General features: G+C 51.5%; 1 protein-coding gene across 1 annotated transcript; it reads left to right on the forward strand.

Moving 5' to 3' along the window:
• Positions 1 to 15,991: 15,991 nt before the first annotated feature.
• Positions 15,992 to 20,508, forward strand: LOC142007124 (potassium voltage-gated channel subfamily A member 5-like). Its single transcript, XM_074983662.1, has one exon. The coding sequence runs from the start codon at positions 16,046 to 16,048 to the stop codon at positions 17,879 to 17,881; it is 1,836 nt and encodes a 611-aa protein (XP_074839763.1). The 5' UTR covers positions 15,992 to 16,045; the 3' UTR covers positions 17,882 to 20,508.
• The last annotated feature ends 442 nt before the right edge of the window (positions 20,509 to 20,950 follow it).

The raw sequence follows: 20,950 nt of genomic DNA on the forward strand, positions 1-20,950 counted from the left end.
TCGCGAGGATCGATGGTGTCGAGGAAGGCTGCCGCCTGCCGGAAGAAGGGGGTTCTCTCCGGGCTGCGTGACGGGGCATAGACATTAACGAGATGGAGAGGCAGCCCCTCCACCCGCACCCGGAGATACAGCAGGCGGCCGGGCACAACCTCGATGCTCCCCAGCACCTCGGGCCGCAGGTCTGGGGAGAACAGGGTCGCCACCCCGGCCCGATGGGCCGAGAGGTGACTAAAGTGGACCCCGTCTCCCCACTCCAGCCGCCACTTAGCTTCGGCGGCTGGGGTAGTGTAGGTCTCCTGTAGGAAGGTGACCGAGTACCCCCCCTCCCGAAGGAAGGAGAGCACTCGGCACCTACGGAGACCCGACCCGCAGCCCCTGGCATTTAGAGTGGCAAAGAGGATCGGCGCCATTTGGAGGGCTGGGGAGGATCCTCGCCGGAGGGAGTACCGACGGTTCCCGTGGGGCCACGCAGGAGACCGTGACCAACCCCGAAGGCGACGAGGGCGTCACGGAAGCTGCGGGCCCGTTGGTAAGCCGAGGCGTCCCTCCTCCCGGTCCCCTTGCCCTCCTTGAGAAGGGCCCTCACGGATTCCAGGATGGTGTGGAAGTCCCCCCAGCGCTGGAGGGCGAGAGCAACCTTGTTCTTGGAGCCACGTATGTCCTCCAAGAACCGGCGCATCTCTCCCACCAGCGCATGGGGTGCCGAGGCCTCGGGGTCTCCAGTACCCGTCGGCCTTGTGTTCCTTTGGGCCCCACGGCCACAGAAAAGATTGGGGTGGGGACTGGGGTCTGGTTTTGGGGGGGATGAGGGCGGCGGAGGGAGAGCAGCCCCGGAAGTGCTGGGAGAGGGCGATGTAGGGGAGGCCTCCCGAGGTATTACGGTTTCGGGGGCAGGTATGAGTGGGCAGGGATCAGGGGGAGGGGTAGGAGGAGGAGGGGTAGGGGGGAGGGCAGGGGGGATGGGGCTCATCAGGGGAGGGGAAGGTTCATGAGGGGGAGGGAGAGCGGGCAGTGGGGGAGGGGGAGGAGGAAGAGGAGGGAGTGGAGGGAGAGGAGGGTCTGGGGGGGTAGGATTGCAAGTTCTGGGGCGGGGCGTTGGCTGGGAGAAGGTACGGGGATGATGGCAGGTGATGGGGCTAAGATGGGGGCAGGGGCGGGGATATGGAGAGAAGGTGTCTCGGGAGGAGGGGCTTCCTCGGGTGGTGGGGCGGGGGAGGGGGGTAGGGGCGAAGTGCCGACATGCTCAGCAGGAGGTGCCAACTGGTCGAGGGGGTGGGTGTTGGGGTCTTCATTTTCGGGGCCAAAGGCAGGGGACATGGGGAACTCTGCTTCTCCCAGGGCGCCCAGGGGCTGGCCGACTCCCGTGGGGAGGTCATCCCTAATTAAGGGGGGGGTCGCCTCCTGGGACGTCCCAAGGCAGAGAGAGGTGGTAGTTGAGGGATCGCTGGTATATGGTGAGGGGGAGAGTGGAGGGGGCGGGGGTGAGTGGACGGACGGCCCACAGGCCTCCAGTAGGAGGCTGTCCACGTCCAGGGCCACCGGGGTGAGGCCTAGGGCCTCGACCTCCTGCGAGAGGAGGGCGAGGCCGGGGCTCACCTCCTCCGGATGCTCCGCAGCAGCAGTCTGGGTCGCGGCCGGAGGGGTGTCGGGGGAGGGCACGGGTGCACAAAACACCTTCTCAGCTTCCTGAGGCTCTGGCTCCGGGGCGGAGGGGATGGTACCATACTCAGCCGCCACCGCGGCAGCCTCCGTCGCCCCCGGCGGGTGATCAGTAGCCGGGGGTTCGGCAGGTGGGTCTGGGCTGGTGGCTCTTTTTAGCGCTTTGCGCGGCGCCTCCACCCCGTCCTCCGACAGGGTGGGGTGCCGGGCGCGCGCACTTTTTTTCTTTCGTTTCCCCCCCACCAGCACCCAGCCCTCCGAGAAGGCGGGCTGGGCAGTAGAGGAGGAGGGGCCAGGGGACAGGGCCGACGAGGAGGAAGGGAGGTAAGAGGGGGGCGGGGCGGCAAGGGGGAGGGACGACCCGCCCCGGGACGGGCCCTCTTCTAGTCCTGCCGCCGGCCCCTCCTCCCTCTCCTCCGCAGGCCCGGCTCTTGTGCCCGCTCGGGCGCCAGCGCCTGCTTCTTCTTGCCCGGCACCATGCGGCCGGGCATCCTCCGACGCCCGAGCGGCGATGGATCCGTCCGGGACGAGAGGAGGAGGGTCGGTCCCAGGGCCTGTCGCGGTCGGGGCGCCGCCAATCTCATGGCTGATGCCCCCCGGGTCGGAGGAGGTCCCGGGCTCCCCTTCGTGCCGGGCCAGGGGGCAATCCCTCCGGACGTGCCCCGCCGCCCGGCACATAAAGCACCGGGCCTCCCCCAGGGTATAGAAGACCCGGTACTGGGCCCCTTGATAGGGCACCAGTATAGTCCCCTCCTGGGCCACCCCGCCCTGTGCTGCCGCCGGCGGCAGTTGGACCCGGGCCTGCCGGCGGAAGGAGAGCACGTGCCGTAGGGCGGGGTCTTTACAGCCTAGGGGAGGGGACTCAGGACCGTCAAAGGTCCGCCCAGGGCGGTGAGGAACGGCAGAAGGGCAGAGTTGGGAAGGAAGGGTGGAACAGATGAAAAAACCACCCACACGCCCAGGTCTTCCAGCGGCTCCAGGGGCACGTGCACGCCCCCAACCGCCAGGCCCCTCTCCACCGCCTCCTGGGCGGCGGCCTCCGAAGACAGGAAGAAGACGATCTTCCCGAACATCCGGGAGGCCGCCACCACGGCCGCGGGCCCCACCACCCGTGCCAACGCCCGCACGTAGGTCTCCACGTGGGGCGAGGCAGCCACCAGGAGGCAGCGGACTCCGTGCCTCCTGGTGAGCGCGGGGAAGGGGCCGCGACCGTTGGGGATGGTAGTCCCGGCAGAGGCGGAAGGAGTAGGGTGCGGGGCGGCGGCCGCCGCCTGGGCATACAACCTGGGGGCCGAGAGGTCGGGGCCCCCAGGAGCGGTGGAGGGAGTAGGGGGAAGGGAAGAAGGGGAGGCTGCACTCGGTGTTTGGGCAGCCTGGGGGAGAGACCCCGCCACGGGAGGTTTGGCCTTCCGGGCGGGGCTCTTGCCCTTTCTTTTCCCCTGGCCCTTCCTGCCCTTTTGGGGGGGAGGGTTTGGGGCTGGGTCACCAGGGGGTGCCGCGGGGGAGGCAGTAGGAGCCCCGGAGCCTGCGCCCGCACCCTCAGCCGACATGGTGGTAGAGTTCTGGGCAGCCCTGGACGAGTGGGCCGCCGTTTCAGGGATAGGAGGGGTGACAGTGGTGGGGAGAGGGAGGGAGGGGTCACCAGATGACCCTCCAGTGGGCGTGGGGGTCATATTGGTGGGTCTAAGAGGGAAAAAGTTTATTGGGGGTGGGGGCCTTTAAGAAAGAGCGGGGGAGGGGGAGGAGAGTGGAAGGGAAGGAAGAAGTGAGGCGTGGCTGCCCCTCCCCACTGGCCGGGCTGAGGACCCAGTCAGATGGGGGAAGGGCAGGGCAAGGGGAGTGAGGTCAGGGAAAGGGAGACACAAAAAAGGCCACAACTCCCAGCACAAGATGGTAAGATGGCTCCTGTTTCTGCACTGGGATGTGGAGGAATCAAAGTTTGTGTGTGTGTGTGTGTGTGTGTGTGTGTGTGTGTGTGTGTGTGGGTGGGTGGGTGGGCGGGTGGGCGGGGGGGGCCTCAGGTGCTTAAGTAAACAAAAAAGGGGGGGGAAGGGGCGTAGGCACGTGGGGGGGCGAAGGAGGAGGCACAGCCAACTAGGGGGGATGGCGGGGTTAATGGGGGGAGGGGTTGCCCACGTGCGCCTGAGGGGTGGGCCCGTAGCAGCCGCTGCAGAGCCTCGAGATGACAGGGGGAGAGGGAAGGGGCAGCTGATTGGAGGGGCCCAGGTGGAGGGGCCCCAGCGGCAGCTGGGCGTGGGGGGGCAGTAGGAGAGGGGGTGGCTGCAGGGGTGGGGCAGAGGCCACGCCCTAACACCCCACCCCTGGCTATGCAGCCCCCCCCCCGGAGCCGCAGTGGAGAGGGGCCCTGCCCAAACTCACCCCTCCCCAAGCCACTCCACAGGAGGCTGTGTGGAGGGAGCCCAACCGCCGCTTTGAGAGAGTCCCCTACCTTCTCCAGGTGGTGAGGATGCAGCAGCTGCTAGATGGAAGGTGGGCCCAAATGGGGGGCCTGCAGTTTCTCCCCCAAAAGATGGAAAAAGGGGGGGGGGGCCCTGCTGTAGGGCAGGGGGCAAGAGGCCCCCACCCTCCACCCACTCAGCAGTTCCTAAAAGAACTAGCTGGAGAAGTGGAGGAGAGGGGGGGAGAAAGGTAGAGCCTGCCTGCCTGAGGCAGGAGGGAGGCTGACCCCAGAACCGGGGGACGGGGAAGGCAGCCAAGGCCGGCCGGCCCCTGGCAGCTCGCCTTCCAGCCGCGGGAGGGGGGGTCCCACGGCAGCAGCAGCCCTGCAGGAGCACCTGCAGCAGGCTTCCTACTGACTCAGAGGCCGAGGAGGCTGCGCAGAGGCCCTGGTAGGCAGGCCCGGAGCCAGAGCACCAGAGGCCCGCCCTTCAGAGGGCAGGGCCCAGGGCTAGAAAGGCCAAGGGCAGGGCTCGGGACCCATTAAAGCCTGGGCCTCCGGGCAGGGAGGACGCGCCTGCATGAGCTCCCTGGCAGCAAGGGTGGAGGGCTTGTCGCCGCCCGGCCGGGCAGGAGGAGCAAGCCCCCAGCGGCTCCGAACAACCCCGGATCCAGATGCCCCAGAGGGACTACCCAGACTTTCCAGACCTGCCAGGACCCTCACGCCGGTGGAGACCCCCCGCCTTGGAAGAAGCCCCAGGAGTGGCCTGCCCAGAGTCCCGGTGGATCCCTGCAGCCCTCAGGCCCAGGATCGCCTCGGGTCCACCGTGCTACCGCCGCCCGACTATCCCAATGACATTGATATGAGCGACTGGCCGGAGCCCCCGAAGGTGGACGATTTGGAGGAGACTGACCCTACGGAACCCCCTGACCAGATGGACTGGGACCTTCCGCCAGTGGAGGTAGAGGTAGGAAGTGGCCCGGGGAACAACGCTACCAAACCCATGGCGGTGTGTTGCGGCCTGGATCCCCACTGCCATGGTCGTGTGTGAGCGACCCCCAGGGCCCCGGGCCGGGTCACAGTGGAGTGGGAGGGCCTGCGACCCCTACCCCTCCTTGACAGGGCCAGCCCACGCTGGGCCTGTGCTCAAACCTTTGTGCTGTTGCCCCGCCCCAAACTGAGGGCTGGGGCCTGTGCTCAAACCCTTGTGTTGCTGCCCCGCCCTGGACTGAGGGCTGGGCCGGGATTTTGGTGCAACTGTGAACTGCTGCCTGCCCTGAACTGAGGGCTGGGCCTGTACTGTACTACTATTGTGAACGGTTGCCCGCCCTGAACTGAGGGCTGGGCCTGTACTGTACTACTATTGTGAACGGTTGCCTGCCCTGAACTGAGGGCTGGGCCGGTACTGTATTGCTATTGTGAACGGTTGCCCGCCCTGAACTGAGGGCTGGGCCGGTACTGTATTGCTATTGTGAACTGCTGCCCCGCCCTAGACTGAGGGCTGGGCCTGTATTGTATTGTAATGGTGAACTGCTGACCGCCCCGAACTGAGTGCGGGGCTGGTGTTCTAACCCTTTTTTGGTGCTGCTTGCCCTAGGCCAAGGGCTGGGCGTCTCGGGACCCTTACACGCCTGCACATATGCATCATTGAATCAATAGGAGCTTCGTCAATGTTTTTAATGAGTTCCTGGATAAGTACTCAATGACAGTGAAATATTTTCAGCAGGACAATTAGCAATACTGGGCACTCTTATTTACACAGAAGTACTCATTTGTAGGTATTGCTGTAAAGAACTGCCATTCTGTGAACAATAATCCAAACACATTTGGGAGTCTGTTTGCAGTAATAGTAGGAAAAGGGGGGACCGGACATGACCAAACAACTGTTCACAACTCAATTCATAAGACCATAAGAATGACCATACAGGATCAGATGGAAGGTCCATGTAGCCCAGTATTCCATATTTTGATGATGACCAATACCAGGTGCCCCAGAGCAAGTGATCCATCTCCTGTCAATCATTCCCAACTTCTGATAAAATGACTCATGGAAAAGTACCAGATTCAAGATGGATTCCAGAACCAGGCAGTCTGTAGTACCAACTACACTTTGGGCTTCCAAGAAGACAAAACCATACACAAGTCATTGATTTGATTACCAAGCCATTAAGTTTCTAAACTATCATTAGTGGCCCTCAATAGCACATTTAGAATTAAAACAGATTCACGCTTGTTATTTCCCATACAGACATACAAATTCAGCAGCTCTTCACTTTACAAATGTTTTGTTACATGACCTGTTTTGCCTAAAGTGTATTTGAGCTATGCATATGTATATTCAAACCCACTTTTCATAAACTGGGGGTGGGAGAGTCGTGACAGCCTCCTTGTTCACATGCTTGTTGATGTGCTCAAAGAGTGAATTCTGCTTGGTTGGTGGTTGGTGATTGGTGACTTCCTTTTAAAAAAAAAAAACATGCTGAAATTTCTCCAACAAAGTATGTTTATCTATGTGTTGATAATTCTGTTCTTTTCTATAGTTTCAAGCAATTTGCAGGGCTAATCTGGTTTATGTACGTGTAATTGCTGTGATCACATCTGGAGATTTTGGCATCACATTAGCTATCTTCCAGTCATTTTGGCTGATTGAAGGAATAGGTTACAAACTGCCAGTTAGTAGTTCTGCAAATTTAGCATTTGAGTCCCTTCGGAACTCTTGGGTGAATGCCATCAGGTCCTGATGACTTATTACTGTTTAATTTAATAATTTGTTCCTAAACTTCCTTTAATGACACCTGAGTCTTTGGCTAGCTGTGTTTCCAATTCATTTTTGGCCTTCGTAATTATTAATTTACACTTCATTTGACAGAGTGTATACTCCTTTCTATCTTCCTCACTTGGATTTAACTTCTGTTTTTCAAAGGATGCTTTTTGGCCTCTCATTGCTTCTTTTACTTGGTTCTTTAGCCAAGATGGCACTTTTTTGGGTTTCTTACTGCAATAAACTCTTTCATACCAGGCAGCCCTAGCACCGTGAGGCTGCTGGAGAGACAAAAATTCTGGATACTAGAGAGTTATACCTAGCAATGTGTAACACTAAAGAAAAATAAACTTAGATATTAAGTAACAAATGGATGCAAAGTACTTTATTTACCAACAACAGTAGTATTGTATGCTGTAAACTTATACTGTATTTGGTGTATTTATTTGTATTTACTTTCACTACATTGTAGTTATGGAAAACATAACTTAAAGTTACTTATGGTTAAAATGCCAGTTATAAGAGAGTTACAGATGATAGAATGCCACATGTGAACTAGTTTACTGCATTTCTTTTTTATTTGGGACATAAATCTATTATTGTGCCTTTCAAAAATTTCTCTGAAACTTGCAGGAATTTCACTTTTGGCATTGTGCCTCTTAACTTCTGCTTAACCAGCTTCCTCATTTTTGTGTAGCCCCCCTTTCTGAAATTAAATGCTACCCGTTGGGCTGCTGTCAAGAACGTTAAATTTAATTATTTATGGTGACTAACATGGTCTGGCTATATTGACTTCTTGGACCAGATCTTTTACTCAACTTAAGACTCAGTTAGGGCTCATTAATTCCTTACCTGAAGCTCTCAACTTTTTATGTAAATTGGGTGATTAAAAAAAAAGTATGATCAGACTTAGGCATCCGGCTGAAACTCAGCCGTAGAGGTTCATTCTTTTGGCATTTTTTCTTAAAAAATAAAAGCACAAAAATGTGAATTTCCCTTTAATTTCATGTTCCTAAAATTAAAGACTACATCACAGCAATATACTGTAAGTCTCAAAAGGCTGGAGATTAAAAAAAATCAGGCACGTGTTTGCAAGTCGGAATGATTCATGTTCTCTGGCACAGGCCAAAGCTTTGAAAGTGGATTGGAAAATACCCTGTACCAGCTGGGTATGTTGTACTCACTGTGCACTATCCTGCTATTTCTAAAATCAGTGGCATAGACTTCAGCATGAGCAGAATAATACTGAAATGTGGCTTATACACTGCACAGTACTAGAAGCACCGATCTAGTCTAACAGATGACCTGATTTTGATTTTTGTCTATTTCTTTTTCTTTCTTTCTAAGAGGCAGACTGGTCAAGTGTGTAAGACTCTTGATGAAGAAATTTGCATTCTATTCCCAGCTCTGACGCTGATTTTTCGTGTGATACTGAACAAATCACTTCATCGCTGTAACTCAGTTTTCACATTTGTAAATGGAGCTCATTAGCCCTTTCTTCATGCAGCACCTTGAGTTCTCTGGATGAAAATCATTATATAAGTATATGTAAGGGGCCTGATTTTCAGAAGTGCTGGGCACTTAAGGCTGCACTTCAAGTCAATGAGAAATGTGGGTCTCAGCAATTCTGAAAAATCAGGCTTTTATTGTTGTTTTTTAAACCATGTGCCTAAAAGTTGTCTGAGTTTGGATATTTTGGCCATATTATTGTCCTCCCCGCCCATAAAGCAGAAAATTAGCCTATTGTTCAGTTTGAGTGAAAACATCCCTAAGGGAATATAATTTCAATCACAATGCAGAAAATGAAATCTCCATTTTAAATCTGTTCTGTATACTAAACAGATGATGGTAAAGTGTTGAAGAACATGTGCCTTCATTTTAGGGAAATATAAAGGATCGGAACACCAGCTGGCTTCCCCATAATTCTCAGATCTTTTCAGCGATCATCAATGAGTGTGATGCAGTGTACAATCCAAAAATCAAAGAAGTGAACATACACAGCAGTTTCTGCAGCTCATTGAACAAAGGGGGTAACTCAGATTGTCACGTGAAATAGATAAAAAAAATCATTCGTGCAGAAATCCACATCTGCAAAGCTTATATTAAAATAGACCAGCCACACACTATAGATAGAAACAGTGTGAATGTCTCGAATTCATTAATGAATTTCTGTGGGGATTAGGCCTTGATGGAAAGAGTGCTCACACACAGATGTCTGTTGTGATTTGTCAATGGCCTTGTGCTTAATCCTCCTGAAGAGGAAATAAGACTGTGTGTGATGGTCTCCCTAGGGACTATAGCCCTTTAGGCAGAAACTCTCTCTCTCTTTGGCCTGAATGATCACAACACAGGATCAAGCTGCTGGGGGATTAGCAAAGGGAGGGTATGGATTTGTGTTTAACCCCTTCAACAGTTTCTCTGCTTCAGCTGGCTTCCTTACCCATTTGATCAGGCAGGGCATGTTATTTGTAGGTCACCTCTGGCATGAATGGAGAGGAAACAAGAGGGTCTTCTCTTCCACAATTGACTCTGTGCCTCACCCCACCTACCAAAGGAAGCTTAGGGTACGTCTACATTATGAAGAAGATTGACCAATACAGGGGTCGACCGATGACCTTGAATAGTTCACATGGCCCTATTGCACGCATGAAATTCAACCTCAGAAGATTGACCATGACCGAGTCAATCTCCCAAGGAGCAAGGGAAGTCAACTGGAAAGTTTTTCCCATTATCCTCCCTCTGTGACAACAGCCAGGTAAGTCTATTGCAGATAAGTCGATTATAGCTACACAATTGCTGAAGCTAGAATTGTGAATCTACAATCTACTTTAATGTCTAATATAGACCTGGTCTCCTGACCCCCTTCTTTCTCTTCAGCCCCTACACGGGCTGATGTCAATGGTAAAAGCTGATCAACATCAAGAGAGAGCTCAGCATGTCTAGTTCCATCTCAGTGTCATATACAGTAAACCCTCGGAAGTGCAACTCAAAATCACGTGTTAACTCGTATTAACATGAGTTAAGCACAACTGAAAATCCCACTCCACCTGGCCCTGGCTCAAACACACACCCCGGGGGCCTCATGCAGGCTCAGTTCAACCTCCCACAGCCTCGGTTCAAACCCCCCCCACATTACTCCAGCTCACCCCAGCTGCCTGCTGCCCTGGTTCAAACTCCCTGCAGCCCAGCTCACCACCTGTGCATGGCTCTGGCTGAACTCTACCCCCCAATCCCCCCCTGCAGCCCTAACCCAGTCCAGGCTTAATGCCCCCCCTTCCATGGCCCCAACCTACCACCAGACTTAACCCCCCACAGCTCCTGCCCCCGTACTCCAGGATTTACCTTTCCAAAGGAGCTCCAGGTGCTCCTGCTGCTTCCCTGTCTGCAAAACATGCATTCTGCAGCTAAAAAAAAGCTGCCTCTGACTTATGCTAAATTCGAGTTATGCAACAGTGTGTGGGAACACAACTCTTGGTTAAACTGAGGGATTACTGTATATTTCTAGGCTGATGCAACTTAGCTCCATCTAATGAGGATGGATGGGCAAAGATAAGACTACAATGGACACAGAAGTAAACATAACTGGGACCAGCTAGTGTCCCCAAGATGATTTATAGCTAAGAAAACCAAATTATTTGTGGGACAAGCATGTGGGGATGGACAGGGGTCATTTAAGCTGCATGAAAGGATGTGTTCTTGTTCTTGTTTACTTGTGTGTTTGTGGAGGGAGGCTGGTTAATTGGTGATTCTGAAAGAAATTTTAAAAAAGAGTTTGGGCTTGGTCTAAAACATTTATTTTTTCACAATTTATCACTAAATAAAAGTTTTTTAAGTTTGAGATAATATAAATGTTATGATGTTGAAAAGTTTGAAAGGCTATTAATTTAAAACTAAAATAGAAGGGAATTTCTTGAAAGTTTTGTGTCAAAATATTGACATTATTAGAAAACATAAAAACAAAATCTACTTACTTAAATCATTTGTAGACACACACAAAGCTTGTGAAATTGACAGATGTTTCAGTATGGTCAAATAGGGTTTTTTCACTGAAAAGGTTTCGGCCAAAAGATATAAGAATAGAGTATAGTGTATAGTAGTGTATAAGAATAGAGAGCCTGTCTTTAACGAGGAGATAGAGGAATCATGGCTGGGATACCTTCCCTCCCTCTCACAGCTTCTTCCTCAGCCACTGGTGTCTGAGAAGGCCTTTCTGAGGCACTAGGGAGAAAGGATGGGAGCCTCAGCCAGTTGCTCTCTTGTCTTCCTGTCCACATTTCATATTCTCCTTTGTCAACTTCATATTCTCCTTTGTGGGGTTGTCATCTCACAAGCTAGTGGAAGTGGATGCTGCTGGGCAGTAGCACTCTTTGACACCAGGAAAAGGGAAGCATTTCCTTCTGCTCTTAGTAAAGGGAAAGAAACTGTCCTTCCCTGTGCTTCTTCCCTTCAACCCCTGGACAGAGGAGATCAGCAGGAGTCAGAAGGGACCATGAATGAATGGAATCCCATTTACCAGACAGTCAGCCATCAGAGGACATCTGCTACCCAGACCACAGGCCAACCCTTCTGCTCCTGCTGCAGGAACAGGTGAGAGAGCCATGTAGAAGCACCTCAGTGAAGCACTAGGAAATCTCATGGATGAACAGTGGAAATGTTGATTGCTTTGAAACAGGAATGGAGCTGGAAAAACCGGGATGTTCTGGTGTGTCGGGGGGTAGGTGAGCATATGGCTGTGGTTGGGGTTATGTTATCCAAGGGATGTCACATGTAGCGGCACTGAGTGAAGTGGAATATTTCTGATAAAGGCCTTTGTTGAAATATTAGCAGCACTTCACTACTTTCTATACATCTACTTAGTTTCCATTCCTCCCTCTCTATCAAATGGCAGTAGGGTTTCCATAGACACTACAATGCACTTAGCTACACTGGCACTGCTCGCTGCACTGAGGAATGCAGGGGTCCTGAACCTGAGGTGTTCTCTCCTTGTAGTCACAGCTTTGCTTGTCCATCATGTCCACCCTTAACATACAGCACCACAAACACTGTCCCTGACAACCTACTCTCTGAACAGGAAGGGGCTCCAAGTTCAATGACTCAAGACGACCTGGAGGTAAGTGTTCCCAGGGTGGTTAACCTGGGAAGGTGATGAAGGGAATGGAGGCAGAGAGCGTGTGGTGTTCTTCTCAGTCACTTCACACAATCCCCGAGCAGTCCTGTTTCTGCTAAAAATCAGAAGGAGGAGCAGGGTTAAGGATGTTGCTGTTTTAATGTCCTTCATTAGGTTGCAGAGTTAGTCCTCTACCTGAGGTAAATGAAGACAGCTCATCTCCCTTTTGGGGCTATAATTCCCATTTGCCTGCAAAAAACACCAAAACAGCTCTTGCATCACTTTACCCTGTCATGATCATGAGGGTTAGCCAGCAGCCTGGGAGTAAAAGGGTTAACTTCCTTAGCCAGGTGGGGTTTGCCTATAGGAATGTAGGTAAGAATTTAATTTTTTGGCTCCTCCCTTTTCTGTCCTGTGGTGGTCTTCTTCTTTCCAGCTATAAGGGAGACAGTCACAGAATATCTCCCTCCAAGAACAGGTCCTCCACACTTCTGTAAGTAGGGTAAAGTTTGGATAAGTCCGTTAGGCTTTATTGTTGTATGGTTGGGAAGTGGGATCTGATGTCTCTGCACTTCTTAGAAACGTTCTTTTACTCTCCTTGTAACTAAGTTCTAGGCCCATGGTGGAGACTCCCCATGTGTTTTACTTTGTGACTCTTCCATCTAGTCGTGAGGCTTGCAACACGAATATTGTTGTAATACTAAAAGTTCTCTTTTTTTCTTTTTATTAACTTGGTATTGGTTAATGTTTGTCCTGGTTTTCACTTTTTGGGCTGAGATTTCCCAAGTAGTCTCTCCCTGATTTCCTTATTATTACTTGGGTGGTGGCAGCAAATTTTATCCCCAAAATCTAAGGCTCTTTTAGGATTTTGGGAAGGGAGTTTATACCAAAACCTGGTAGATAAGGTTTTAGAAGTACCTTTGCTGGCCCCCACTTCTGCATTTATCTTGCTAGAGTGGGGAAAGAGCCATGACATACCCTCAGAAGGTTCCCTTCTGAGCTGCAAGGTCTAGAACCTTTGTTTCAAATGAAAGTTTAAATGCTGCAGAAACCCCTCAGGGCATCAGGGAAATAGATTGTAGTAGACAGTAGATGAGAGTGCTGGCTCACTCCCACCACTGGCTGGGGCGAGGCAGAAATCTGCCTATCCTTCCCCAACTCTTTCATTTGAGCTCCCAGCAAAAGGAAGTGCATTAGGCGTTAGATGTTGTGGCAGGAAAGGGTGTGATCTTTACCATTATACTGCACTGTGCACACAAAGTGTGGGAGAGGAGAGAACTGCAGATGGTGTTTCTGGAGATGCATATAGGAATATGCATTGAGTTGTACATCTACCTGTATTCACTCCCAGAAAAACTATCTGTAATGCTCCTTGTGTATGAATTGGGTTGTGGTTGGTATGTATGGGATATTTTGGGGGTTATTTGTCAAGATGTGCCTCATGCCATGGATGGATTATTGTGCATGCAATCTGGGGTAACTATGTAAAGGGGATAGGGTAGGCATTTATGGTGGTTGGTTCATGTGTGTGCCTTTGTGAGTGGGTAAGTGCAGAGCTATAGTGGGTTTGTGTCTGTATATGTAAATAAAATACATGCATGAGTGGATGTGTCTTGATATGGGTGGGTGTCTGCAGGTAATCCAAGGTGTGTTTGAGAATTTAATATGCACCTGTGGGTGGGTTTAGCAGCGGGTGGGTGGGAGCAGGCAGGGATGTGTGCCGGTGGATATGTATGATACAAGTGAGTTTTTGAAGGGGAGAGCTTGGTGAGTGGGTGCAGAAGGTGTATGCAGCGATGCACCAGAGCACTTTTCTGGAGCATGCCTGCTAAGTCCATGGCATACGAGTGGAAACAGTGCTGATTTCTTTCTCCCAGAGAGCTGATAGTAGGGATTGACTCAGAGAGATCTGGGCTGATTTCTGGTGATGTGTCCTTGAGAAAAGGGACTATTCTTCTCGCAGGGAGGCTGGAGTCAGATATTTTTGCTGTCAATCAGATGCTATTATGCAGGACTATCTGATAGCAAACACAGTGACATATAATAGCTAGAAGGTATTACAATACCTTTTGCAGGTTGTATCTAATATCTAAATCATTGGTGTTGCAAACCCAGGGCCCCATGTTGCAAATACATGTGCAATTTAGCCATTGGGCAGATACTCCTATTGAATTTACTGGGAACTGCTCATATAAGTAAAGTCATTCCTGTTTGGAAGATTAGACCCTAGGTTACAGCTGCATAGCCTTACTTGTCACTGACATTGTATTAGATGGCAGAGGAAAGAACAGGACCACATCAATGGGAAATAATCACTAATGACAACCATTTAATATAATTACATTTTTCTATTTCAGGCATGGTTAATAGGTGTGGGCATATGTTGTGTTACCTCTGTAACATTTCACACTAAGTGGAAATGAATTAATCCACATAGAAGGAGGCAAATCATTATACAGCTGCCTAAATATAACAAAAGGATGCTGTCATGAATAACGTTACTGAAGTGGCTCATAGCAGAGGAAGGAAAATGGTTTTCCCCTTTAAAAAAAATTTACTCCTGATTATTTCAGAAACCTAGATATGCACAGCAGTTATATAATAGGCCCAACACAACTTGTCATATCCAGTATTTTACAATATCCTTATAAATATTTATTATAGTCCCCCCTAGAAATTGAGAAGATGGCCTGAGGCTAGCAAACAAATACCAGCTCAGCGTGGATTTTACTGGGGGTGGGGTAATTTAACTAATACCTTAAAGCAAACCAGCTTTGTCTAATACTTTTGCATCTATTGAAATGATAAAAGTTCTGATGGGGGTGAAGAAGGTATGTTAAAGAATAGCGGATCAATGGAGCTGAAATGAAAAATAGAAAATATTGCATTTGCTCTCTCCAGAGGCTTTGAACAAACATCAGCCCAGGCATCCTGTAGGCTACACAAACTCAGGGTAGGCTACAACCTCCCATGTCTTTGTTCTGTCTGAACTTTGGGTGGAGGGGGGGAACAATAATCAAAAGCCCCAAAGAATCCCCCAGGTGTGTTGTTGTGATTATGCTTTTCATTATGTGCAAATGGGGTTTGGGGGCCAGAAAGACTGTCAAAACCTTTATGTAGAAAATCCCTTTCAGGAATAATCCATGAATGGGGACAGGCAGCGTAATCCTTTGTTTCAGCCTGAGCGGGTTGTGCGCTCAGGCACGCGTCGGGGAGAGGGAACCTGTGTGTTTCGCAGGGGGCGGATGTCTGTGCATTTGCTGTAGGGCAGGTTTAAGTCAGACCTCCGCACTGGCAGCTGTCGGTCCGTACTGGAAAAGCGCTTGAGCTGATGCAGCGGGGCTGCCGCCCGAAAGCTCAGCACCGAATACATCCCTTTGCCAGTTGTTGCATCACTGTGCTGCGTGCCTGCTGGTTTGCTTTGCCAGCACGCAGACGAACGGGGCTCCCTCTCCGGTACGACTTAACCGCTCCTGCACCCCAGACAGGGCGAATCCTCCCCGGGGGCTGGGGGCGAGGAGCACTTTGCCATGTTCCAGCCGCTGGCTCCTACCTCTTTCCCCCTGCCCAGCCGCCGCCTTCTCCTGGCGCACGCGCTGCCCCCGGCGGGCTCCGGGAGAACCCAGACGCTCCGGCTCGGAGGCGCTGGCCCCTTCCAGCTTCACCGCAGGGCTCCGATGCCGCCGCCGCTGCCCCGGGGCCCCTGCGGCTCGCTTCCCCTCGCCGAACGCCCCCGCGGCCGGCGGTAACCGCGGCGTGGGGCCGCCGCTGGCCCGGGCTCTGCGCTCCCTGGGCTGCGGCAGGGGGCGGACTTCCCCCGGGCAAGTCAGCTGGGGCCAGAGGCCGCCGCTGCGCGTCCCCGGAGCATCCCCTGCTCCCCGGGCGCGCGGGGCGGGGCGGGGCGGGGCTGCCGTAGCCTGGTAACGGGGCGGCTGCGGGCGGCTCGCCTCGGGGGGCGCGGGGGAGCCGGGATCCTCCTTGACGTCAAGCCTAATGCTGGCTGGTTCATATCCGGGTCCCCGCGCGGCTCCCGGGGGCTCGGCCGGGCTGCCGGGGGTGGCGCGCTCGGCGGCGGGGCGGGAGGGGAGCGCGGCGCAGCGCAGCATGCCCGCCGCTGCCCATGGAGATCGCGCTGGTGACGCTGGAGAACGGCGGCGCCAGGGCCAGCGGGGGCGGCTCGGCCGGGGATGCTGCGGAGCGGCGGCGGGGGGACCTCGCGCCCGGCCCCGGCCCCGGCCCAGGTCCCGGCTCCGCTCGGCTGAGTGAGTGCAGCGGCGGCCCCGAGCCGGAGCCGGAGCCGGAGCCGGAGCGGCCCCGGGTGGGCAGCGGCGGCGGCGGCTGCACCCGCCGGAGGGGGCCCGCTGCTCGGGGCGCGCCGCCGCCCTGGCCTGGGGCGGGCGAGGAGGAGGCGACGGTGCTGCCGGAGGAAGGCGGGCACCGCCTGGGCATGGCCATGGCCGCGGCGGCCGAACCGGAGCCGGAGCCGGAGGCGGGGGGCCAGCGCGCCGCGCACCACCAGCGGGTGCTGATCAACATCTCCGGGCTGCGCTTCGAGACGCAGCTGGGCACCCTCAGCCAGTTCCCGGACACGCTGCTGGGCGACCCGGCCAAGCGCATGCGGTACTTCGACCCGCTGCGCAACGAGTACTTCTTCGACCGCAACCGGCCCAGCTTCGACGGGATCCTCTACTTCTACCAGTCCGGCGGCAAGCTGCGCCGCCCCGTCAACGTCTCCATCGACGTCTTCGCCGACGAGATCCGCTTCTACCAGCTGGGCGAGGAGGCCCTGGAGCGGCTCCGGGAGGACGAGGGCTTCCTCAAGGAGGAGCAGAAGCCCCTGCCCCGCCGCGAGTTCCAGCGCCAGGTGTGGCTCATCTTCGAGTACCCCGAGAGCTCCAGCTCCGCCCGCGGCATCGCCATCGTTTCGGTGCTGGTGATCCTCATCTCCATCATCACCTTCTGCCTGGAGACCCTGCCCGAGTTCCGCGACGAGAGGGAGCTGCAGGCCCCGCTGCCCCCGCCCCTCAACGGCACGGCCGGGGAGCCCGGCCCCCTGCCGCCCCCCAGCGGCCTGGCCGACCCCTTCTTCATCATCGAGACCACGTGCGTGATCTGGTTCACCTTCGAGCTGCTGGTGCGCTTCTTCGCCTGCCCCAGCAAGCCCGAGTTCTCCCGCAACATCATGAACATCATCGACATCGTGGCCATCATCCCCTACTTCATCACCCTGGGCACCGAGCTGGCCCAGGAGCGGCCGGAGGCCGGCAGCACCACCAGCAGCAACGGGGGCCAGCAGCAAGCCATGTCCCTGGCCATCCTCCGGGTCATCCGCCTGGTCAGGGTCTTCAGGATCTTCAAGCTTTCCAGGCACTCCAAGGGGCTGCAGATCCTGGGGCAGACGTTGAAAGCCAGCATGCGGGAGCTGGGGCTCCTCATCTTCTTCCTCTTCATCGGGGTGATCCTCTTCTCCAGCGCCGTGTACTTCGCCGAGGCGGATGACCCGGACTCCCATTTCTCCAGCATCCCCGACGCCTTCTGGTGGGCGGTGGTGACCATGACCACGGTGGGCTATGGGGACATGAGGCCTGTTACCGTAGGGGGCAAGATCGTGGGCTCCTTGTGCGCCATCGCTGGCGTGCTGACCATCGCCCTGCCCGTACCTGTCATCGTGTCCAACTTCAACTACTTCTACCACCGAGAAACTGACAACGAAGATCAGGCCATCCTGAAGGAGGAGCCCAGCAGCCCCCAGGGCAGTTCGGCTCCGGGGGAGCTGAAGAGAAGCCGCAGTAAAAACTCTCTGAACAAATCTGTTGTGCACTTGGAAAACAGTGAGGGAATCAACAATGGCACTGGATCGTTAGAGAAAACCAATATCAAGGCTAAAAGTAACCTAGATCTCAGAAAATCCCTGTATGCACTCTGTCTGGACACCAGTAGGGAAACAGACCTGTAAGGAAGGGAATGCATTTGGGCTCCGAGAAAACACAAAAACAAAACAAAACAAAACAAAAACCAACAAGATTTGTTGATGTTGGAAATTATATAGATATAATTTTTGTATCACTTAGACAGTATTTTAAGTCAGCCTATATTTTATAATTGAAAGACCTTCAGGAGTACGTGTTTTTATGTTCTTTTTCCAGGATGCAAAGGGTCACCTATTTTTAAAATAGACTAAGAATAAGCTGCACTCCATGGTACAGGACTTGGTAAATTATTTGAGTGCAAATTGGTGTTACTTGTAGACACTTACTTTAGCAAACTGTGATTTTTAAATGAGTGATTTGTAACTAATTCACTTGCTCAAAGTTTAGTATTAAAGGGGGGGCACTGTGTCTGCAGGATGAATGGATTTTTTTTAACTGTAATTTCAAACTGAAATTATTCCAATATATTTTATGTATGTGTAATTGTATTTAAGGATGAAAGGGGTATTTCTTTTCCTGTGAAACATGACTTTATTAAAGCGCTAGAAACATTAGCTAAGAAACACTTTCAGATTTCTCCACTTCTGATCAGTACAGATCTGGGTATCCAGCATGTGATGTGAGTTTGGTGCTTTTCACCATATACCAGAAAACTTGTTGCTGAGAAAATGTTAGTTTTTTGTGAGCCTTAAATTATTAAGAATTGTAGATATATTTCTTTACAGGTACTTTTATTAATGATCTTACTGTTTCCAAATTTTCAAGCCTTGTGCTTTTTATCCCAGAAAAAAAACATTGTGCATCTTTTTGTTTGTTTTTCTACCACTGGCATAATTTAAGATTTTTATAGGATATTTTTTATCCAAGTGCACAACAGATCATAAACAGGGAACTAGGGGAAACAAGTTGGAAGCTAATCATGTGTGCAGTGATTTACACTCCGGCTTTGTTTTAACATGTGAATCAGTCAAAATTACATATCCATGCTATTTGTGTAAATGGCTCACTGTTTATAATTATCATATTTAAAAAAACAGATAGCACTTGGGGTCTGACATGGCACAGAGTGTTACTTAAGTAACCATCATGTGGCTTATATCTCGGACTGAGGAGAAAGGAGCCATTTTTCATCAAAATGTTTTCGTTTTCTGTTATTTCAAGGCAAAATCTTCATAACGTTATACATTTTACACTTTAAATATTCCTGAATGACAATGACAGATCATCTTCATTTTGATCACACGGCACTGTGCACCTACCTGAGTGAACATTGCAAAGAAGTTGATTGGTTACTTCAAATGGAAGCACTACATTATAATTTCTTTCGCAAAGAACTTACAAATGTTTTGCAAACTCCTGTTTCACTGCTGAAGGATGTTTCACGCCTTTACCATGGCAAGATTAGCAGGTCATGGAAAAGCAGTTGTGATTGTCAACACTCAAGGTTTGTTTTTACCAAATTTTCAATGCACTTAATATTTACGTATGTCAAGATTGTATTTTATGCAAGACAGTAAACTGTATGCACTGAGGCTAAAGTAAATTAACCTTGCAGAAATTCTCTTCAGTGTTTCATAGCCTATGCACAATATCTACCTATCCCTCATTTACCATGATGATTGACGATAATGAAAAAAGTGATTTTTTCCCTGTCCCATTCAAAAAAATCATTCCAAAAAAAAATAAAAAAAAAATCATTCCAGGTGATTGGACAAGTACATTTTTTTTTCAAGGTGGCATAAAGAAATATCGCATAAGGCCCAACCCAAAACCAGGGCAAATTTGCCTGAGAGAGGAGTGCTGGATTCTTCCCATTGGCATTAGCACTTTGTCTTTTGTAATGCTGTATTCTCTTTAGAAGTCACTCGCAATGGAACTTACAAATAAAGGGCCCGATCCTGCCACATTCCTGATGTAGGCAAACCTTTCTTTTGTGTCAGTGGCAGTTTAACTTCATGAGATGTGCGAGATTGGGCGTATGGTGAGATTCATCAGAAATGTTAAAAAAAAAAAAGTGTCACAGTTTTCCTGCTCTGATTTTAAGGTCTTTCAGCCTCTAGAATATAATACATTATAGGAGTTGCTTTTACAGGCAAGGTCCCTTTGGCTTTGGTTAGACACTTTTTGAGAAACATTAATAAGGCTTGCAGGATCAGGCTTTGACTATGTCTCTCTCTCAGTGGCACCTGGTTCTTCCACCCTCATATTCTCCATTGCTTGTTCTCTCCCTTGTCTCTCATCCACAGGTTAAATTGTAAGCTCTTTGGGGAAGTACCTGAATGCTTCTACAGTGCCCAGCACAACAACAAGTTTTGTAAAACTAATGGATAGTAATTGCAGTCACACTGATGTAAAATTGGTTCAAATGAGAGCAGACTCACACCAAGTGAGGGTGGAGAGATAGCAGAGAATTCATTCCTGCAAGGTTAAAGTGTCTCTAAAGTCCAGGGAAATCAATCAGCCAAATGCTGCTTTTGATTACACAGGTGGTCACTGATATAACTAAGGCAGGCATCTGGCTGGTATGAGACATGGGTGCTCGGCATCCATCACAGTAGGCTCCAAGGTAAGCAAAGGAGTCTGCTTCTCCACAAAGCTGTTTACAAGCTCTTCAGATCATTCTTCATCCTTCAGGTCTGAACGCTCCCAGGGACTGTTTGATGATGGTTGACTGTCTCACATGCTGTGATTTACCCCAATAAAAGCAAAAGAGCTGTCAAATAAAAGGGGAACTGATTATTCTGCAGTAATGATTGAAAATAGTTGTCTGGCTTGGCCTTTTCAAGGGTCAGTCAAGCCTTTGGAGCTCAGATTTGATGGCTTTTCAGGAGTAAGAGATTGCTGAAGTTCCTATTAGGCAGAAAGAGATAATGCATGCCCAGTGCTGAGGAGGGGAATTTAGAAGTGCTTAGGCCCTGGTACAGAAAAACACTATTGTTATTATAAAGGAGTACCTGCAACCAGGGTTGGGGGTTTTTTTTTTTCCATTCATGGGCAGAAGAGATTTTGTTATGTGCACCAGGGTAGGTGTGACTGCACCAGCAATGGAAACACATGCTGTGGGTGGCTATGGGTGCTCTGGTAATCAGCTGGGA

This window comes from Carettochelys insculpta, chromosome 1 (assembly GCF_033958435.1).
Source record: "Carettochelys insculpta isolate YL-2023 chromosome 1, ASM3395843v1, whole genome shotgun sequence".
NCBI lineage: Eukaryota > Metazoa > Chordata > Testudines > Carettochelyidae > Carettochelys > Carettochelys insculpta.